General features: G+C 46.2%; 1 protein-coding gene across 7 annotated transcripts in view; it reads left to right on the top strand.

Moving 5' to 3' along the window:
• Positions 1-18,220, top strand: part of TNRC6C (trinucleotide repeat containing 6C) — a 75,528-nt gene that overhangs the window by 13,520 nt on the left and 43,788 nt on the right. For all 7 annotated transcript variants that reach the window (XM_018063710.1, XM_018063711.1, XM_018063707.1 and 4 more), the window contains exon 3: positions 7,115-7,441. In XM_018063710.1, the coding sequence (XP_017919199.1) occupies positions 7,115-7,441 (327 nt within the window). The remainder of the gene's footprint in view (positions 1-7,114; positions 7,442-18,220) is intronic.

Below are 18,220 nucleotides of genomic sequence, written 5' to 3'. Positions count from 1 at the left end.
AGGTGCAGAGAATTGGGTGCTTACACAGTCGTTGGAGGGAGGGCGTGCCCTAGGCTGGGATGCAAATATGGCTCCCCAGAGGGCCCTCCAGAAGAGCCGCTTCCAGGGGAAAAGGCAGGAGGCCCTGCAGGCCCTGCTGACTTCAAGAGCACGGTGTCACTGCCGCAGCCCAGCCATCAGGAAGCTGCCACTGAGACAGTGATTGGGAACCGGGACCCCCTGCCAAAGCCTCCACCGCCTCCCGGGCAGTGCTCACACTCGGAGCTGGGACAGTGGACAGAGGGCACTCAGGTCACTGCTGGATCCTTGCAGCTGTGGACTGGCCCCTGCTGGCCTGTGGTTGGTGTGCTGGTCGGTGGGGGGGCACCTTTGCTGCTCTTGTAAGGCTTTTAAAATTTCAGGATGGCTGTTCATTAGGTCTTTACTCTTAAGTTCCTGCTCGCTCACACAGTATTCTTGGTTGAGCCAGTCTCTCCCCTACTGTAAAATCCCCTTGCAGTGGCCCCGATGTGACAGCCTTGGATCGAGTCTGCTTTACCATCTTCAGCAAATGTCACTGAACTTTTTCTGTAACATAATATACCTATGGAACACTTGCTGTGTGTCCGACACTGTTCTAAAGGACTCTTTACAGATGTTAATATTCACTCCTCAAAGAACGTCTCAGTAAGGTATTGATTGTTACCCTCACTTCATCCTCTGCCTCCCTGCATTTATACAGACAGCACCACTGAAGGGCGGAGATTTAAATAACTCACCCAGGTTCACTCAGTGGCAGAGCTGAGATTTAAACAGATGGGTCTGGGCTCATAGCCACAACACCAGATCTGAAGAAGAGCCATACACGGGAGGAATAAACCCCAAAGTGTGCGTGGCCAGGGCCTCCTGGGGGAGGTGGCGCGTGCAGCCAGTGAGAGGGAGAGAAGAACCTTTGGTGGAATCAGTGACATTTTTTTCCTTCTTAAGCTGGAGATTGGGTCCATGGAGGTTTGTTGACTATTTGGTCTCTATGCCCTTTTGTACGTCTCAATTATTTCCAAAGATTTTTTTTTTTTAACAAAAGAACGTCTTTTAGTATGACTTGGGTAATAAGATGGAAATGCCTTAATGCACCGGGCACCCCACCCTCCCCTGCTTTGTTAAGTTTCTGATGAGTAGCATAAAGTAGATCCTAGCCAGAACCCAGCCCTCTAGGTGTGTAGAATGGGACACAGAGGTGCTGTCGGGCACAACTCCTGGCTCTGGGGCCTGTACAGTCGGTTCTTGATCAAGGTCACCTGCTTGTGGAGTAAACAACCAGTTGCAGTCACAGCATCCTTGACTCCCCATGAGTTTGTAATCAGAGCAGCCTGTCCTCAGAGAACTTCTGCCCGAAACTGGAGGCTCCAGGTTTGTCTGTGCCCTGCAACCAGGACCACGGGGTCGCCCTCCACCAGGGTGCCCCCGAGTGCTCTTCCGGCCAGTGGCCAAGCGATGGGTCCAGAATGTCTACAAAGACTTCACCGGCCTTGTCTCAGGCCTTCAAGGCACGGAAGCGTTTCCCCATTTCAAGATCTTCCCATGCCCGGTCCAGGCTGGTTGGGAGTGAGCTCGCAGACAAGTTCCCCTGGCCCAGCTTAGCGGTCGCTTCCTCAGCGGAGCTTTCTCTGAGTCCCTAACCCAGGTGAGGTTCTTTTGTCCCACATGCTTATCATGCGTGTGGCAGCTTGTCACTGTTTACGTGTGGAATCATTTTTAAGTTAGTATCTTACATGAAGTATATCTATTTATTTTCCTTAGTGCACTCAGTGCCTGGCGCAAAATAGGCACTCATTAAATATTTCCTAAATAAGTAAATTCAGAGAGGATAAATGAGGATACTGACACCTGTTGGGGGGGACGCTGATAGCAGGCCACAGGAGAAAAGTCAGCTTTAGCCCTGTGTACCCCACCCGGCTTTCCTCGTTCTTCACAGCACTTAGGACCTTCCGGTGACCACTTAGCTTAATAGGCATCTTGTTCGTCAGTCGTCTCCCCCTGCTAAGATGTGAGCAGAGGGCCTGGGGAGGTGGGAGTCCACCTTTTGTGTCCACTGGAAGGTCCCAGCACGTGGAGCTGGGTGCTGGAAAGCCTTCATGTGTGTAAATGCATGAGTAGCTCAGTACCTAGAGTCCCAGTAAGAGACTGAGAGAAGGATTTGGAAAAGGCAGGGAAAGCTTGAAACAGGGTAACGGGGCTTTGGGCAGACTATGGTAGATTGCAAAAGGAACGTTAGCAGCAGTAGGAGCTTGGCTTTGAATCGCTTAAGTAGGACCAGAACCCGTCAGCTTTCTGAGCCTGCAACTTTAGGCGGTCTGGAAAGCAGACTGAAGTTTGGGATGATTCAGAGGTGTGGTTAGCATAGTGAAAGGAAGCCCAGGGGGCCTGGGCAGGGTGGGGGCAGGGGCGGGGGGCCGGTCCAGATGGCAGTACTGGCGGCTCAGGCCGTGGAAAATGACTAGAGGAGCAGAAGGTAGGACTTGGGAGTCCAAAGTGGAATAAAAGCTAAGCAGGCTGGGCCAGCAGGGCAGTGCCTTCTGTCTTGGTCTCCTAGAGATGGCAGTGTAGTGCCAAAGCTTAGTCCCCCGGGGCACTCAAGGGACAGTCTGAACTTCCTGCCTGTACAGTGGCCAGTTGTTTTGGAAAAGCAGTCGTAGGAATTTGTAAACTATTTGAACTCTGGTGTGACAGTGTCCTCTGAAATTTTTACCCGAAAGCAGATAACTGTTTCTTAGAAAGAAAATTGGTTGACAGGACTTGCTGTCTCACATAAGGATTTAATGCCCTGCTTTTTCACCAGCAGGTGTCACTCACGTGACACTGAGCTTGCTGGAAGCTCTTTATTTGCTATAGTTATTCCCTGGCTGCCATTCTAATTTTTTTTTCCTAAATAAGACAGATCATTTGTTGCTGATCGATACAAATCAAGCTACAATTCCCCTTGCCTTAATGCATTCTACTGTGAAAATAGTGATGCGTAGGGTGGACTGGTCTGTGGACCCTTAGATCTGGGCCCGTTTGAGAAGGGGAACTTCAGGATTGCTTCGACACCCTAGCCATATGTCTTTGGGGAACGACAGATGGAGAAATTTGGTTCTGAAGAACATGCGTGGCTAGTCAAGACCTGACCGTTCGATTTATCTGTATTACAAGAACAGATCCAAATTTTAAGATTCTCAATCAGTTGAGATTGTTAGTTGCCCGATAGTAGTAGCAACATTTTAAGGTTTAACAACAAATAGGTGAGAGTACTTAATATGTTTAATTCAGTGTATTCAAAAAATGTTGTCATTTCAATGTGAGATCAAGATAAACTTCAGTGAGGTTTTTGTGCGCTGACTCTTTGAAGCGCATCTCGGTCCACGCATCGCGTGCTCAGTGGTGACGTGGTTAGTGGCTGCCGTATTAATATGGGCAGTGCAGACTTGGGCCTCGCGGGCTCTGTGTGGGCAAGGGGAGGTCGGGCTGGGTCCTTAGGCTCCGGTTGCTTCCGAGTCCTTGCCAGTTGTTTCCTCCAGGTTTTGAGTTCGGGTAGGTTTTCTTTGAACAGACCGGATGGATGGCAGGTGGAAGCACCTTGACTTTGGTAGTAGCTGGCCAGCCAGTGTGTTATGACAAAAGAGAAATGGGGTCTTGTAACAAGGGCAGGCAGAACTCTCTCTCTCTCTCTTTTTTTTTTTTGGTCTTTTTAACAAATAGACTTTATTTTCTTTTTTTTTAAGAGCAGTTTTAGGTTTACAGAAAGACTGAGCAGAAAATAAAGAGTTCCCACATGTTGTGTCTCTCCACCCCCAGCCCACTCTCCATTTCCCCCGTGCTTAACATCTTGCCTTGGTGTCATGCCTTTGTTACAGCTGTTGAGCCAGTATTGATACGTTATTATTAACTAAAGTCCGTAATTTAGCTATGAGTTCATGCTGTGTGTTGTACAGTTTGATGGGTTTTCAAATGCCTAACGTGTGTCCACTGTTAGAGAATCCTGCTGTTACTCTTTGTGCACCCGCTGCCCTCACACCACGTGCCCACTCTTACAGGACCACCATGTCATTCCCCACCCCAGGTGACTCCCGCACCCACCAGCCTGGGCATCCCTCCCCCCAACCCCCGCCCCGCCCCAAGCCCCTCTCAACCACTGAAGAAGGCCTTATGGTCTCTGCAGTTTTGCTTTTTCCCAGAACATTATATGGTAGGAATCAGAGCATGTGGCCTTTCCAGACTGGCTTCTTTTACCTAATAATATGCATTTAATGTTCCTCCATTTCTTTTTTCGTGTATTGAGAGCTCATTTCTTTTTAACACTAAGAGTCCATTGTATGTGTATACCACAGTCTGTTTTATCTGCTCACCTATAGAAAAATATCTTGGTTGCTTCCAGTTTGGGGCCATTATGAATAAAACTGCTATAAACATTCCTGTAGAGGTTTTTGCGTGCGGACATAAGCTTTTCACTCATTTGGGTAAATACTTAGGTACTGCTGCCGCCTTAATTAGCTAAAAGCCAATGTCAGGAAAAAATATGTTTGAAAATATATTTGAAGGTCGTCCCCTTTACATTTAAAATCACCCTATAATAGATTTTATCACTTTCTTTAAAAAAGAAAATATATATTTAAATAATGGATGTTCATCTAAGCAATATACCATGCCGAATGCTGTGGCAAATTCAGGGAACTGAATGTTCCGGAAGTACCTAGACTGCCCTGGCTGAATCAGGGAAGGTTCTCAAGGGAAGTGACATTTAATCTGATATTTAGAGAATGACTAGGAATTACCATGTTTTATTGAATCTTGAGATATGATCAACTGCTTTATGCATTATTTTGTCGCTCAGATGGTAAAGAATCTGCCTGCAAAGCAAGAGATGCAGGTTCGATCCCTGGGTCAGGAAGCACCCCTAAAACACTGCCAAGGTGAGAAAGCTGATGAGTGTTTGGGACACATTGACTTTGAACTGCCCATTAAGACATCAGTGTCCATATCAGTGTTGACATCCAGCGGCCCTCCGGGGCTTAGACTATCACCACAGGATTGATGAGTGAAGCGGAAGTAGATAGATGACCCAGGATGAGAGTCTGCAGTGGAACTTTAGAGAAGGAGGAAGCAGCCTGTCACTGGGAGCAGGAAAGAGTGGCTGCAGAGGTCAGAGGAACTCTGAGAATGGACTTCCAGCGTCATGAAGGCCGAAGAAGAGAGGCTCGGGGGGTCAGAGTGGTCACCGCCGATACACAACCGAGGGGCAAGCAGAGAAAGCTCGGGGAGCCGTAGGGTTTCAGCATCAAGGAGGAAGAGGAGGGTGAAAGGAGCTGGGCAGGTGAGGAAGCAGGACTTCAGGAAGTGTGCGGGAGGAGAGGGGACCCGTTGGAGGTGGCTGGCATGGGATGTGGGTTGAGGCAAGCAGGAGAGCCACTGTCAGGGGAGAGCACCGGTGTAGGTCTGTTCACGTGCTGACCAGGAGGAGCTGGTGGCAGGGCAGCCTCATCCCTGGGCAGGTTACTGGCTGGAAATGTGTTCTCCTCTACTCCACACGTGAACATGGGGGCCGGATTTCTCTTCTCCTGTGCACTCAGCGATGTCCATCTACTAATCTCTGGAAGAAAAAAAAGTGTGTGTGTGTTAGTTGATCAGTTGTGCCCAATTCTTTGCGACCCCATGGATTGTAGCCTGCCAGGCTCCTTTGTCCATGGAATTCTCCAGACAAGAATACTGGAGAGGGTTGCCATTCTCTTCCCCAGGGGATCTTCCCGACCCAGGGATTGAACCTGGATCTCCTGCATTGCAGGCAGATTCTTTACTGTCTGCCTGGAATAAAAAAATAAAAATATTTGTAAAACAAAGAATTAATGGGAGACCCAGTCTTCAGCTTTGGGCCTTTCTGTCTGCTCTGGGGAGAGTCATGGGTTGAAGACACCCAGTCCCTGAGACAGGACCCAGACCTGTGGAGGGAGTCATCTGTGTGTCCTGACACCACAGACTGTGAGATGCCCCAGTATTTCATGTGCCGCCCAGAAAGGGACATGCTATCCATGGTAAGACACGTGCCGGTGAAGTGATTTTAACACGTGCAGAAATGTGAGTCTTGCAGTCGGGGAAGCAGAACTGGGGGAAGAGGAATAGAAGTGTGGGGCGGACGGCCGTGTGCTGTGTACTATAGGGACTGACACCTGCAGCTTTGGCCTGCTGGCCTTTATTTCTGTGGAGAATAAGGTCAAGTTTATCTTCTGGGGTCGGGAGATAAAGACATTATCGCCCGAGAATGGAAGGTTGTTCAGTGAGTCATCGACAGCAGTAGTAGAGCCAGGCAGACCCAGGAAATTGTAGGCTGGTCAGGAAGCACTGAGGGTGCCCTGAGGTTAGGGCCCAGGAGTTCTCATTGATTTCAGACTGCCCAGCAGTCCAAGCCAGGGTGGAGAGGGTGGACAGTGGCTTCATCCAGAATTGAGGGTTTGCCGTGTGGGGCAACAGAAGAATCATGGGCAGAGGCCTCTTGGATACTGTGTACAATGGGGTCACAGGATGGACAGTGGAACTCACTGGGGAGATGAGAAATTCAGGCTGATTGCAAGGGATAATAATAGTTTTTATAATGTTATACATTTATATAATTTTTTCAGAATTAAAACATTTACATAAAAATTCATAGACATCTGATGATCTCTTAATTTTGAGAAATACTAAGAGCAGTGGTTCTCAAAGTGTGGGCCCAGGGCCCAGGGCCTGGGGCACCAGCCTCTCCTGAGAACTTAGCAGAAATGCAGACTGGCAGCCTCCCCTCCCTCCCAACCAAGTGAATTCCCGGTTGGGGCCCAGGAGCCGGGCCTTTAAGCTGCCTCCCACTCAGGCTGGAGCCCTGCGGCTCTGACCCACCGGATGGCCTGCCTTTTGGGCGAGGGAACCAGCCAAGGGCTACAGCTCGGGATCCAGGTTCATTTACAGGAAACGTGGGTCTGAGGCCTGGGACTCTGACTTTGGTGCAGTTCGCTGCCAAAGCTCTACATTGTCATGCCTCGGTTTTGTATTCTGTTTTCTTTGGTTTGGGTTGAGTTGAAGGCGGTGATAATACTAAGGAGTTGGGGTCTCTTCCTTCTGTTCGTTCTAGTGCCAGAACCTACCAAGACCTGTTCAAGCCAGCCCCAGCCTGCCGGCACCAGTACCAGTACTTCCACCAGCACCCTCTCCAGCGGCAGCAATGGCAAACGTGCATCTGCCGGCGGCCAGCAGCCAGCTGCAGCCCGTTACCTGCCTCGCGAGGTGCCTCCACGCTTCCGCCAGCAAGAACAGAAGCAGCTGTTAAAGAGAGGTCAGCCACTGCCCGCGGGGGCCCTGACCAGCGTGAGCCCCACCCAGGGTGCTGGGCCTGCAGGGCTGAGCCCGCCCCCGCTGCCTGGAGCTGGAGCACAGCCGCACCCCAGTAAGCCCCAACCAGGTAAACCACCCAGAACCAGAGCACTCTTTCTACCTGAGAACTGGTTTGCTGTTTTCACCTTTGCTGCTCAGTAATAAACATGGACATCTTTACTGTACCCTTAGCAAAGCTAGCTCGATGATAGATACATTCGCTTCGATTTCAAGGTTTACTTCTATTTCCCCTACTTATTTATTTTGTTTCTCGTGTGTTTGCAGATGGCAATAGCTACTTCTCTTGTGGCTCAGCTGGTAAAGAATCCGCCTGCAATTTGGGAGACCTGGGTTCGATCTCTGGGTTGGGAAGATCCCCTGGAGAAGGGAAAGACTACTCTCTCCAGTATCCTGGCCTGGAGAATTCCAAGTTCTGTATAGTCCATGGGGTTGCAAAGAGTCAGACACGACTGAGCGACTTTCACTTTCTTTCACTTTAGCTACTTTAGTTAAGCCTGTTGCTCACCAGAAACTGAAGGTCTTTGTCAGTCTGTATACATCCGTCACGGCAGATGCTTTAGAGCCCTGCAGTGAAAACTGATAGTGAAACTCTTTTCTCCCAGGTAATTAGGACATCTCGAACCGCACACATGATTTCTGTGCAGGGAGATGATAGCATTTTATGGGGAGTGGCTATTTCTAACTGACATATTTGAGCACCCCAAGGCGGTGCTGCCTGCTCCGCCCCCGAGAGGCCTGGGGCTCTGTGCTGCCCACTGCTCATTGGTGTCCTGGCCTGCAGTACAACACCGGCTCTCTCTGGGTTCACAGGAGAACTGGCCACTTGCTCATTTGCTTTCCAGCCTCAGAATGTCAGCATCTCTGCTCTCCTCTCCTGTTCCCCTCCGCTTGATCTCATGGATTAGCACTGTAAAAAAATTTTCTTTATTGGAGTTTTAGAGAAATTCAGTTGCCATGATTCTGCGTTATTTGCTTAAATCTTTCTGTTTCAAGTAATTCAGCAATTGGCACTGGTTCTAGCATGGTGGTGAAATTCAGGTCTGTAATTAGAGAGGCAAAGAGGCTTCTTGTATTATGTTAGAATTTAAAAGAAACATGTCACAACTTTTTTTTCCTTCATATGCTGCCTTTTAATATGGGGAATAATTCCAACGTAACATCGAAGTATTTGCAGCACCATTTCTAAAAACCATAACTTTGTGGTTTTCTTTGGAAAAAATATTTTTAGACAACTTCGCCATGTCTCTTCAAATAGTCTTGACTTTCATCTGCTAAATTCCTAGTAGAGAGGATGTCGGTCAATGATCGTCAGCAAAAAGCTAGGAAGAGAAGAAATGATCAAATGTATTCATTGAATAGAATCCCATCTGCTTAACTGCCACCGATTTAATAGTCAAGTATACTGTTACTCTCCACACTGAAATACGGTCTTCTGACCAATCTTAACAGAGATTGTATAGTCAGACTTGTATAGCTTGGTGTTTTGATTTAAGAAGCTTATATTGAAAACCTGAGGTACTTGATTCATACTCAGCACAGAGCCTACATGTAGTAAGTGCTCAGTAAATTCAGATGCTAGCTGTGACTGTGGAACTTGGGAGACTTTTGAAACATGCTGCAAATACATTTGTACTTTTGAAACACTATTACAGAGCAGCAACTGAAAAACAACTCACAAAATCTTCATAAACTTTTCTTTCTTGTGGTGCAAGTTACTTAATGAATTCATTCATATCCAATTGAAATTCTGTTAGTGAGTTCCACATTTTCTTGCCACATTGAAACTTTTGTAGATACTGCTTGAAGTAAAAGCTCTTATAACTTTGTTTAAAGTAATACATAGATTTTTATGTGTTTATTTGCATTTGTGTTAGGGTTTTCACTGCTGTAGGCTTTCCACATTAAAATGAAAAACATGGTTTGATTCATGATTGCATTCCTCTAAGACTAAATTTAAAAATATGAGTGCTAGATCAACAGAAAGTGAAGTCGCTCAGTCGTGTCCGACTGTTTGCGACCCCATGGATTGAAGCCCACCAGGCTCCTCCCTCCATGGGATTCTGCAGGCAAGAGTACTGGAGGGGATTGTCACAACAGAACTGAGATTGAATTACCCAAGCAGGGGGTAAAGTGAAAGTGAAGTCGCTCAGTCGTGTCCGACTCTTTGCGACCCCATGGACTGTAGCCTACCAGGCTCCTCTGTCCATGGGATTTTCCAGGCACTAGTACTGGAGTGGATTGCCATTTCCTTCTCCAGGGGATCTTCCTGACCCAGGGATTGAACCCGGGTCTCCCACATTGTAGACAGGTGCTTAACCGTCTGAGCCACCAGGGGGTAAGGTAGTGACTAATCCTTGAGAATTCAACAGTAGACCATTTCTAATGATAAGAAAAGCAAAGTTAGGAGTTATTTCAGTCCAGCACATTAACTTTCTGTGTTTTCCCCCAAGAATATGAGTATACATGACTATCCTGACTACCAGCCTAATGCTCGGAAGTCATTCTTTGCCCTACGTGGCATGATCTACAGAGGTGATGGAAACACACCCAAACTGACTGTTGCCTCTGCAGCTGGTACAAGTGGCCGGCGGCATTATTGACTTCGTGACCAGTGTGGCTGAAGGTGATGATAAAAAACCACCTGTGTTTGAGAACAGGCTGAACTTTCACTGGTTCGCAGGTCACCAGAGGGCAGCAGTCTGAAGCTCCCTCCAGGGACGTCTCTGGCAGTCTAGGGGCTCGGACTTCACCTTCCGGCGCGGGGAGCGTGGGTTCAGCCCCTGCTCCAGGACCTAAGGTCCTACATGCCTCATGGCCCAAAAACCAAAATGTAAAACAGAAGCAATGGTGTAATAAATTTAGTAAAGACTTTAAAAATGGTCCACTTCCAAAAAAAAAGTGTTTGTTTTTTTTTTTTAATAAAAAGAATAAATTGCTCACCATTTAAAAAAAAACAAAAACAGATTTCAGGTTCTACCGGCCCCTCTTTGTGTTAGCTTCGTGCCATCTCCATGTCAGCCCAGGGCACTGTTGGAGAGATGCCATTGATTTTGTAGTTTTTGTAGCGTTATTTATGCCAGCACTATCACGTGTTCTAAGGGAACCAAGACTTCCATCCTAGCACGCACAGCCAACTCCTGGCCACTTTACTTATAATGTTCGGTAATGCTAATGCTGAAGGGAAGCCCTTCAACAAGTTTAAGGAAGTTTAAGCACAGATTCTTTATATTGGGCTTCCAATTCAAAAAAAGACGTTTTCAGGTGGACACTTCCTGTTAATTGTTGATGCTCTGACTCCACATATAGATTAACTTCTGGGGGTCACCTTCCTTGTGGAAAAACATGGCTCTCAAACAGGCATGCCCAGAGTAGCCAGGGAAAAAGAGGCCTGAGACATCTGTGTGGACCGGAAGGGAACTGAGCGGAGCCCTGCAAAGAGCCAGTGAGGAAGAGGGCCTGGGAGCATTTCAGTCAGAGAAATTCTGGTCTGACAGCCCAGGAGGCCTCGTGGACTGGGGCAGCTCCGGAGGGTAGAGACCCAATTAGGCAGCACAGTACAGTGGGGTGGGGTTCAGCCCGTCCCTCATCACTGGGGCATCCAGAGACTGAATCACCCCGCACGGTGGGTGGAGGGGGTCCTGTGAGACAGACAGCCCCAGCACAGCCCTGGATCCAGGTGCTCTCTTTAAATAACAACAGTTTGTCCTGAAATAAAACATTGGCCTTCTAATAAAATAATGCAAGCGGAACTAGATTATAAGTTCCTGTGTTGATTCTGGAGGGGAGCGCCCATCCAGCCAATTGGCAACAAATGTTGCCTGGTAAGGTGTGACTAGTATACAAGTGCACTGATTCACCCTGTGAAGCTTCCGGGAAAATGTGAATTTTCCATTCAGACTGTGTTTTTGCCTATCTGCAGTGTAACTCCATCTTGAAACACTTGTGAGCTTTTTTATCTTTTTAAAAAACTTTTTCTGGCTGCGCTAAAGGCAGTCTATTGTTTTGGTGGCTACTTTGTACATTTATAATCAGAGGCTTTGATTACTATGCGGTTGTGTTCGCTACTTAGATCTTTGGTAGAGAGAAGCAGGAAAGTAATTAAGAAGTTGGACATGTGCCAATTTACATATGGGGCTCATTTAGAAAATTATAGCTAGTGTTGGTATGCCAGACTTTCCGGGGAAGCGAAACGTTCTGGGGGAAGAGCGGGAAAGAGGAGGAACCGAAAACAAAGGAATAGGAGAGGGCAGTGGTTTGTCTGCGGGCAGCCAATAGGCAGCGCGCCCTTTCGCTTTTGGCTGACTTTCAAAAACACAGACGGAAAGTGGCTCTCCTGCTGCTGCAACTGGGTCCTGCAGTGAAAACGGTGTGACCATCGAAAGAATGTTGAGAGGCAGGAAGATCGGTTTAGTGTCAGCTGCAATTAGATAATCAAAGCTTTCAAATCCTCCCGGGGTGGGAAGGGCACCGCCAGTCCTGCCCTGCAGGTCGCCGGGCACAGCCGGCGGAGCTTCCCGGCGGCAACAGCCGGTGTCCCGGCGGAGCGGGGAGCCCGCGCCGCCCTAGATGCGGGCGGCCGGCACGCGAGGTAGCGTCTCCCAAGGGGTGGGCGGCCCCTCTCGCAGGTACTTGTGCCCCCGCGGCCCGTGGAGTAGCCGAAAAGAGCCGCCACCGAGCCCACAGCAGGCGCTCCTCCGCGATCGGGGAGGTTCCCTCCCCTGCGGGGGCTTCTCACAGAGTCTGGACCCCGGGGAAGCAGCCTCCTCCTGCTAAGCAGCCTTGTCCTGCCGATTGAAGTAAAGCAGGGCCATCAAGCTTTTTCTTGTGGACACTTTGAAAATGAGTATTGTTTTCAGTAAACCTTTCACTCGGTTCTGCATTTCATAATCCCTTGCAAGGATAGAAGTGGACGGAAGAGATGTCTCCGAGTCTGTCCTGTGCTGGAGTTCTGAGCTAAGAACACTTTCTCCATGAGATTTTTGCAACCCCGTCGAGGCAGTGGAGGGAGGCGGCTTCAGTTCTCCAAGGCTGAAAACAGTGTTTACTTGGATTCCGCCCCTTGAAAAACCCAGTGTCCGAGTGTGTGTTACCAGTACACATAGTACGCTTGTGTTTTCAACTACAGAAAGCATTTGGAATTACTTTAGGATGTAGTTTATTATTCTGCCATTTCCCTTAAAAGGACTGTGGTGAGAAAGAATGAATTCCATACCATTTGTCAGGGTTAGCACTAAATTAAGCGTTCTGCACACTTCTGAGTAAATCTTGTCCACACTTCCCTACCTGATTAACCTGATACCTAATTATAATTTCGCTTACTGGAGCTTTAAAAGCTCTTTGTTAAATACTTTTATTTTTTGAAGATTTTATCTTTCTATGGCAACATTTTGGAATTTAAAAGCAAAAGAAGAAAGTTTTTCTCTTCATGCTCTTGTGTGATCCTTTTAATCACTTAAGACAGTTTGTTACTTAGACTTTTATAGACATCTATTTTTAGAACGTGTGAACTCTTCAGACAGCAGTTAAAAAAGAGAATTTACCATGACACAGAACTTCATTACTTTTTTCATTTTTAAGGCTTTTCTTTGGTGGAACTAGTTTAATGATAGAATGTTGTGATGGAAGGTGCACTATAATTCTATTCTGAAGATACAAGTTTCCGTTCAGTCTTTACTGGCCATTGGTTATAACGCCTTTGCAAGTTTGGCCTGAGTCTGTTTCCCCATCTGTAAAACAGATGTAACTTGTAAGGTTCAGCTAACCTAATGTGTGTGGAAATACTTGGAACTTCAAAATGCTGTGAAATACGTGATGTCTTAGGGATCTGCGTGCCCGTATGCATGCGTGCTCAGTCTTGCCCAGCCCTTTGCACCCCCAGGGACTGTAGCCAGACTCCTCTGTCCATGGGATTTCCCAGGCAAGTATATCCAAGTGGATTGCCATTTCCTACTCCAGAGGATCTTCCCGAACCAGGGATTAAACCTGTGTCTTTTGGGTCTCCTGCATTGGCAGGCAGATTCTTTACCCCCTTTAGGGATATGAACGCTCTTATTTATGAACTTTCTCAAACTTGCTGCCCAACAGATGTATATATTTTAGCCTTTTAAAGCTCCTGGGCTTATGCTGAAGAGTGTAAAATAACCTACAAGAGAATTCAGCCGTGGTTTATTTCAGAGCTTTCATTCATTTCAAAATACCTACTCACAGAAGTCAGTCATTTCAGTTTCTTTCATATAGTCTTTTAGACTATAACTAAAAGATGGATTTTTAAAATTGATAACGCAGTCAAGATATTTTGGTTTATGAAAACCGTGTTACTCAAATATTTTCAAGGTCATAAATTCTACCAAGAAGAATGGTATGCTTTAAAGATAAAGAGAATAATAGTTTTAAAAACATAGCATATTTTCATTTAGGGGATAAATTCTAAGGTCATAATATGTGGTGGTGGTGATGGTGGTGATGGTAGAGGTGATAATGCTGATGATGTAATTATGATGATGGTGTTAATGATGAAGAGGGGCAGGAGAGGAGAGACTTCAGGGATTACCCATAACAGAACTAGTCAAACTGTGCTCCTCAGAGCCCCCAGAAGGTTTTAAAGGAGTCTGAGTGGGGAAAGAATGGTGAGGAGAGGGGAAAGCCTAGTTTTCCCAAAGTGGATTTAGGTTAATTCATTCATGTGTTGGAGGTGTAGGTTCTGCTGTTTGTTTTCTGTTGTTTGGCCTTTGCCACTGCACTTAAGACAGTGATAAGTTGTATTTTCAAACCAATTGAAGTCTATACTTGAAAACCATAAATATTGCATTAAAATCGTAACTTTCTGCTTTCCAGTTTTCAAGTCTTTCCAGCTTTTAAATGCATTTTTGTGTTCAAACTTTTTTTTTTGGACTACATGGAATGTGGGACCTTAGTCACGTCCCGTGCATTAGGAGTGTGGAGTCTTAGCCATCAGATGCCTGGGAAGTCCCCAGACTATTTTTTTTTTTTTTTATTAAAGTACACATGACACAGTTGATTCCCATTTCAAAACTTTTTGAGAAGGAAAAAAAAAAAATGAGAAAACAAGATAAAGTGGAAAAAGGGGGAAAAAAAAACTGAAGCCAAGAGTGGCACCTTTGTGCATCACACCTATCCTGGTACAGAACGTTCTTGTTCATCTGTGCGGTGTTTGTAAGCTCACCAGCAGGACTGTTGAATGTGCGTGTTCAGCACAATATGAACTGTCATCAGGGAACTGTCATCTGACTAGACACTATGTAACACTGTGACTAGAGTTACATAGGAACGGCCTCTGTTACAGGCCCCTAAACTATCCGAAGAGAGGACTTTGTAAAGAAGCTCCTGGGATACTAAGAATACCAGAACTGGAGACGCTAGGGAGTAGGACCGGAAATCAACTTGTAGAAACATGGCATAGAGTAATTCTTGCCATTTATCCTTAACTTTTTGGTTTTGTGTTCATTTTATTTTCATATTTAATGTTCATTTTGATCCTGTCAGCACCCTCAAAAGTGCTATTTTCTTGGAAAAAAATCCTTATATCATTTTGGTATTCTTAAAGTTTAATTACAATGAAAGACATTGTAATGTTTGTCTCTTTCCTCCTTATCCACTGTTTTCATTACAACTAAAAATATTTTACATAGAAAAAATGTGTTTTAGTGGCTTACACAGTAATAACACTTAGATAAATGTATATAGCAAATTCACTTGTTAGCCTCATTTTAAGCCCCTCCCAATAGCTCCATATATAAGAGTTGGCCCTCTTTGCAAGCCTAGGACAGAAGTCCTCACCAGAAAGTGGACTCAAGCTGTGCCACACGTTGGTGAGAGCTGAGCCTCTCCTTTAGGCTCCTTCAGCAGCAGTGACAACTTGTCCTTTCTTTACCCCTCTGTGCCAAAGCACAGGTGTGGATGCCCGTTCAGTAAAACACCCTTAAGGCTGGTGTGGGGGGTCTTATTTATTTATTCTGGCCATGCTGAGCAGCTTTGGGATCTTAGTTCCTCAACCAGGGATTGCACCCAGAGCGGTGGCAATGAAAGCGCCAAGTCCTAACCACTGGACTGCCAGGGAACTTCCTGGAGGACATTTCACCTCCTTTATCTCGTCTCCTCTAGCCGTCTCTCTCTCTCAACTCCCTTCTGGCTGGCTGTACCAAGTTCCAGAACGTTTAGCTCCCCTCTGAGTTAGAAACACCGCTCTCTTGGCGTGCGCCACTTGCAGACACGTTCTTGCCTTAGAGAAAAAGGTCCTGTCGAGTGGATGACAGCCCGTAGATTCCCCAGTGCTTGTCGAACGTAGTCCCCACTTGATTGGGCAGCTGAAGTGGATGATGGAGAGGAGTGAAGAGGCGGGAAGAGTGGCAGTGCTGGCCTTTGAAGGGTCTGGGTGAAGCACCTGCAAGGATGCACGAGTCCACATAGAGGGGCTGATGAACCGCACATCGATGTCTGAGCTTCCAGCTTGCTTCTCCCAGGACTGTGGACAGATCCGCTTGGAGGTCTTGCAAGCACCCCAGACTCACCATATCTGGATCTTAGTCCATCTTCTCCCTTCCTCCCCCCGCATCCCAGAATTGCTCTTGCTCATGTTAGTGTTTCCGGTTACAGTTTAATCTAGTTCCCTGTGCTATACAGTAGGTCCTTGTTGTTTATCTATTTTATATATAGTTGTGTGCTGCTGCTGCAGTCGCTTCAGTCGTGTCCGACTCTGTGCGACCCCATAGTCGGCAGCCCACCAGGCTCCCCCGTCCCTGGGATTTGCCAGGCAAGAGTACTGGAGTGGGGTGCCATTTCCTTCTCTATATAGTTGTGTATGTCTGTTAATTCCAAATTCCTAATTTACCCCTCCCCCCTTCCCTTTTGGTAACCTTAAGTTTTTTTTCTCCGTCTGGGAATCTATTTCTGTTCTGTAAATAAGTTCATTTGTATCCGTTTTTTAGATTTCACATATAAGTGATAAATGATATGAGGGAATGGCAACCCACTCAGTACTCTTGCCTGGAGAATTCCATAGACAGAGGAGCCTGGCGAGCTACAGTCCATGGGGTCGCAAAAGAGTCAGATACGACCTCGCAACCAAACAAGCTAGTTTGAAAAGTGAAAGTGAAGTCGCTCAGTCGTGTCCAGCTCTTTGCGACCCCTCGGACTGTAGCCTACCAGGCTCCTCCGTCCATGGGATTCTCCAGGCAAGAATACTGGAGTGGGTTGCCATTTCCTTCTCCAGGGGATCTTCCCAACCCAGGGATTGAACCCGGGTCTCCCACATTGGAGGCAGACGCTTTAACCTAGTTTAGTATAGGCAAAACCAACAGAAGAGGTAGTCATAAACCAGATTGTAGCTGCTGCTGCTGCTAAGTCACTTCAGTCATGTCCGACTCTGTGTGACCCCATAGGTGGCAGCCCACCAGGCTCCCCTGTCCCTGGGATTCTCCAGGCAAGAACACTGGAGTGGGTTGCCATTTCCTTCTCCAATGCATCAAAGTGAAAAGTGAAAGTGAAGTCTCTCAGTCGTGTCTGACTCTTCTCGACCACATGGACTGCAACCCATCAGGCTCCTCCGTCCATGGGATTCTCAGGCAAGAGTACTGGAGTGGAGTGCCATCGCCTTAGAGCCAACCCCTAATATTTGGCAGTAAAAAACTTTATTGTTTTATGGTAATTGAGATACTTGAAGTGTTCTGTTGCCCCCCCTTCATTATCGCTTTGTGCTTTTCACCTGTAATTACTTGCCTACTTTAGAATCACCTAAACCATCATTCTAAATTCATTACATTCCATTTAAATCAGGCAACAGAAATCACTGGTGTGGGAGTTTTTTTAAGGCTGAAATGAGCTTTGGTGTATTGTTTCTAGTGATAGTGATGATTGCATACTTCCTCTTTTCTCCTTTTAGCTCTACCAAATAATAGAAAAGGTTTGAGGGGACACCCAGTTTCACTGTGCATGATGAGTAATATTTTTTTCTTGTTGAAATTAAGTTGCAAAGAACATAATGTAAAAGTTCTAAAAGAGAAGAAATATTTAATTGCAATTATTTGTATATCTTACTATTTAAAGAAACTCTGTCAAGGATTTTTAATTGAGGTTTTATGTAAATACATTAATTTTTTATATTACTTTAGTTTTGAGTGATGCATACTTCAAATGGGCTTCCCTTGTGACTCAGCTGATAAAGAATCCACCTGCAATGTGGGAGACCTAGGTTTGATCCCTAGGTTGGGAAGATCCCCTGGAGAAGGGAAAGGCTACCCACTCCAATATTCTGGCCTGGAGGATTCCATGGACTGTATAGTCCATGGGGTCACAAAGAGTTGGACATGGCTGAGTGACTTTCACTTCACTTCATACTTCAAATAAAGCCTGTTGGAAAATTTGGTATATAAGTTTGATTGCAATGTCAAGAATACTCAAAAAAAAAAAAGGAAATTAGAGGAGATAAAATTCAGATACCAAATGCTAGATTATTTATTAGACTCCTAAGAGTGAAAGTATATAAACACCATAGAAAACATCATAGAAAGTTCTTCTGGGGAATCTCCAAAGGAAAGACCAAGTTAGCAAAACAGAAAGCAGAGGTAGAAGGAACCCCTAGAGATCTAGAAAGGTACCAGACGTAAGGCTGTGAGATTAAGGCTCAGGAAACCGGGGTGAACCATAATCACTGGTAAAGTAGTAGAAATGTAATTAAGTGATTCTAACCATTGTTCCCTTGATAACATGAGATATCATTTTCTAAACCTACTTCTTTCTGTCTCTCCATCCCCAGCCCCCAAAATACTTGGTTCTGTTATGTGCTTCTGTGGGGCATTTATGATTCTTTTCTGCCAAATGCGCCGTGTAG

Source organism: Capra hircus, chromosome 19, assembly GCF_001704415.2.
Source record: "Capra hircus breed San Clemente chromosome 19, ASM170441v1, whole genome shotgun sequence".
In the NCBI taxonomy this organism is placed as follows: domain Eukaryota; kingdom Metazoa; phylum Chordata; class Mammalia; order Artiodactyla; family Bovidae; genus Capra; species Capra hircus.
The sequence above is the reverse complement of the archived record's forward strand: the minus strand, read 5'-3'. Positions and strand labels throughout refer to the sequence as shown.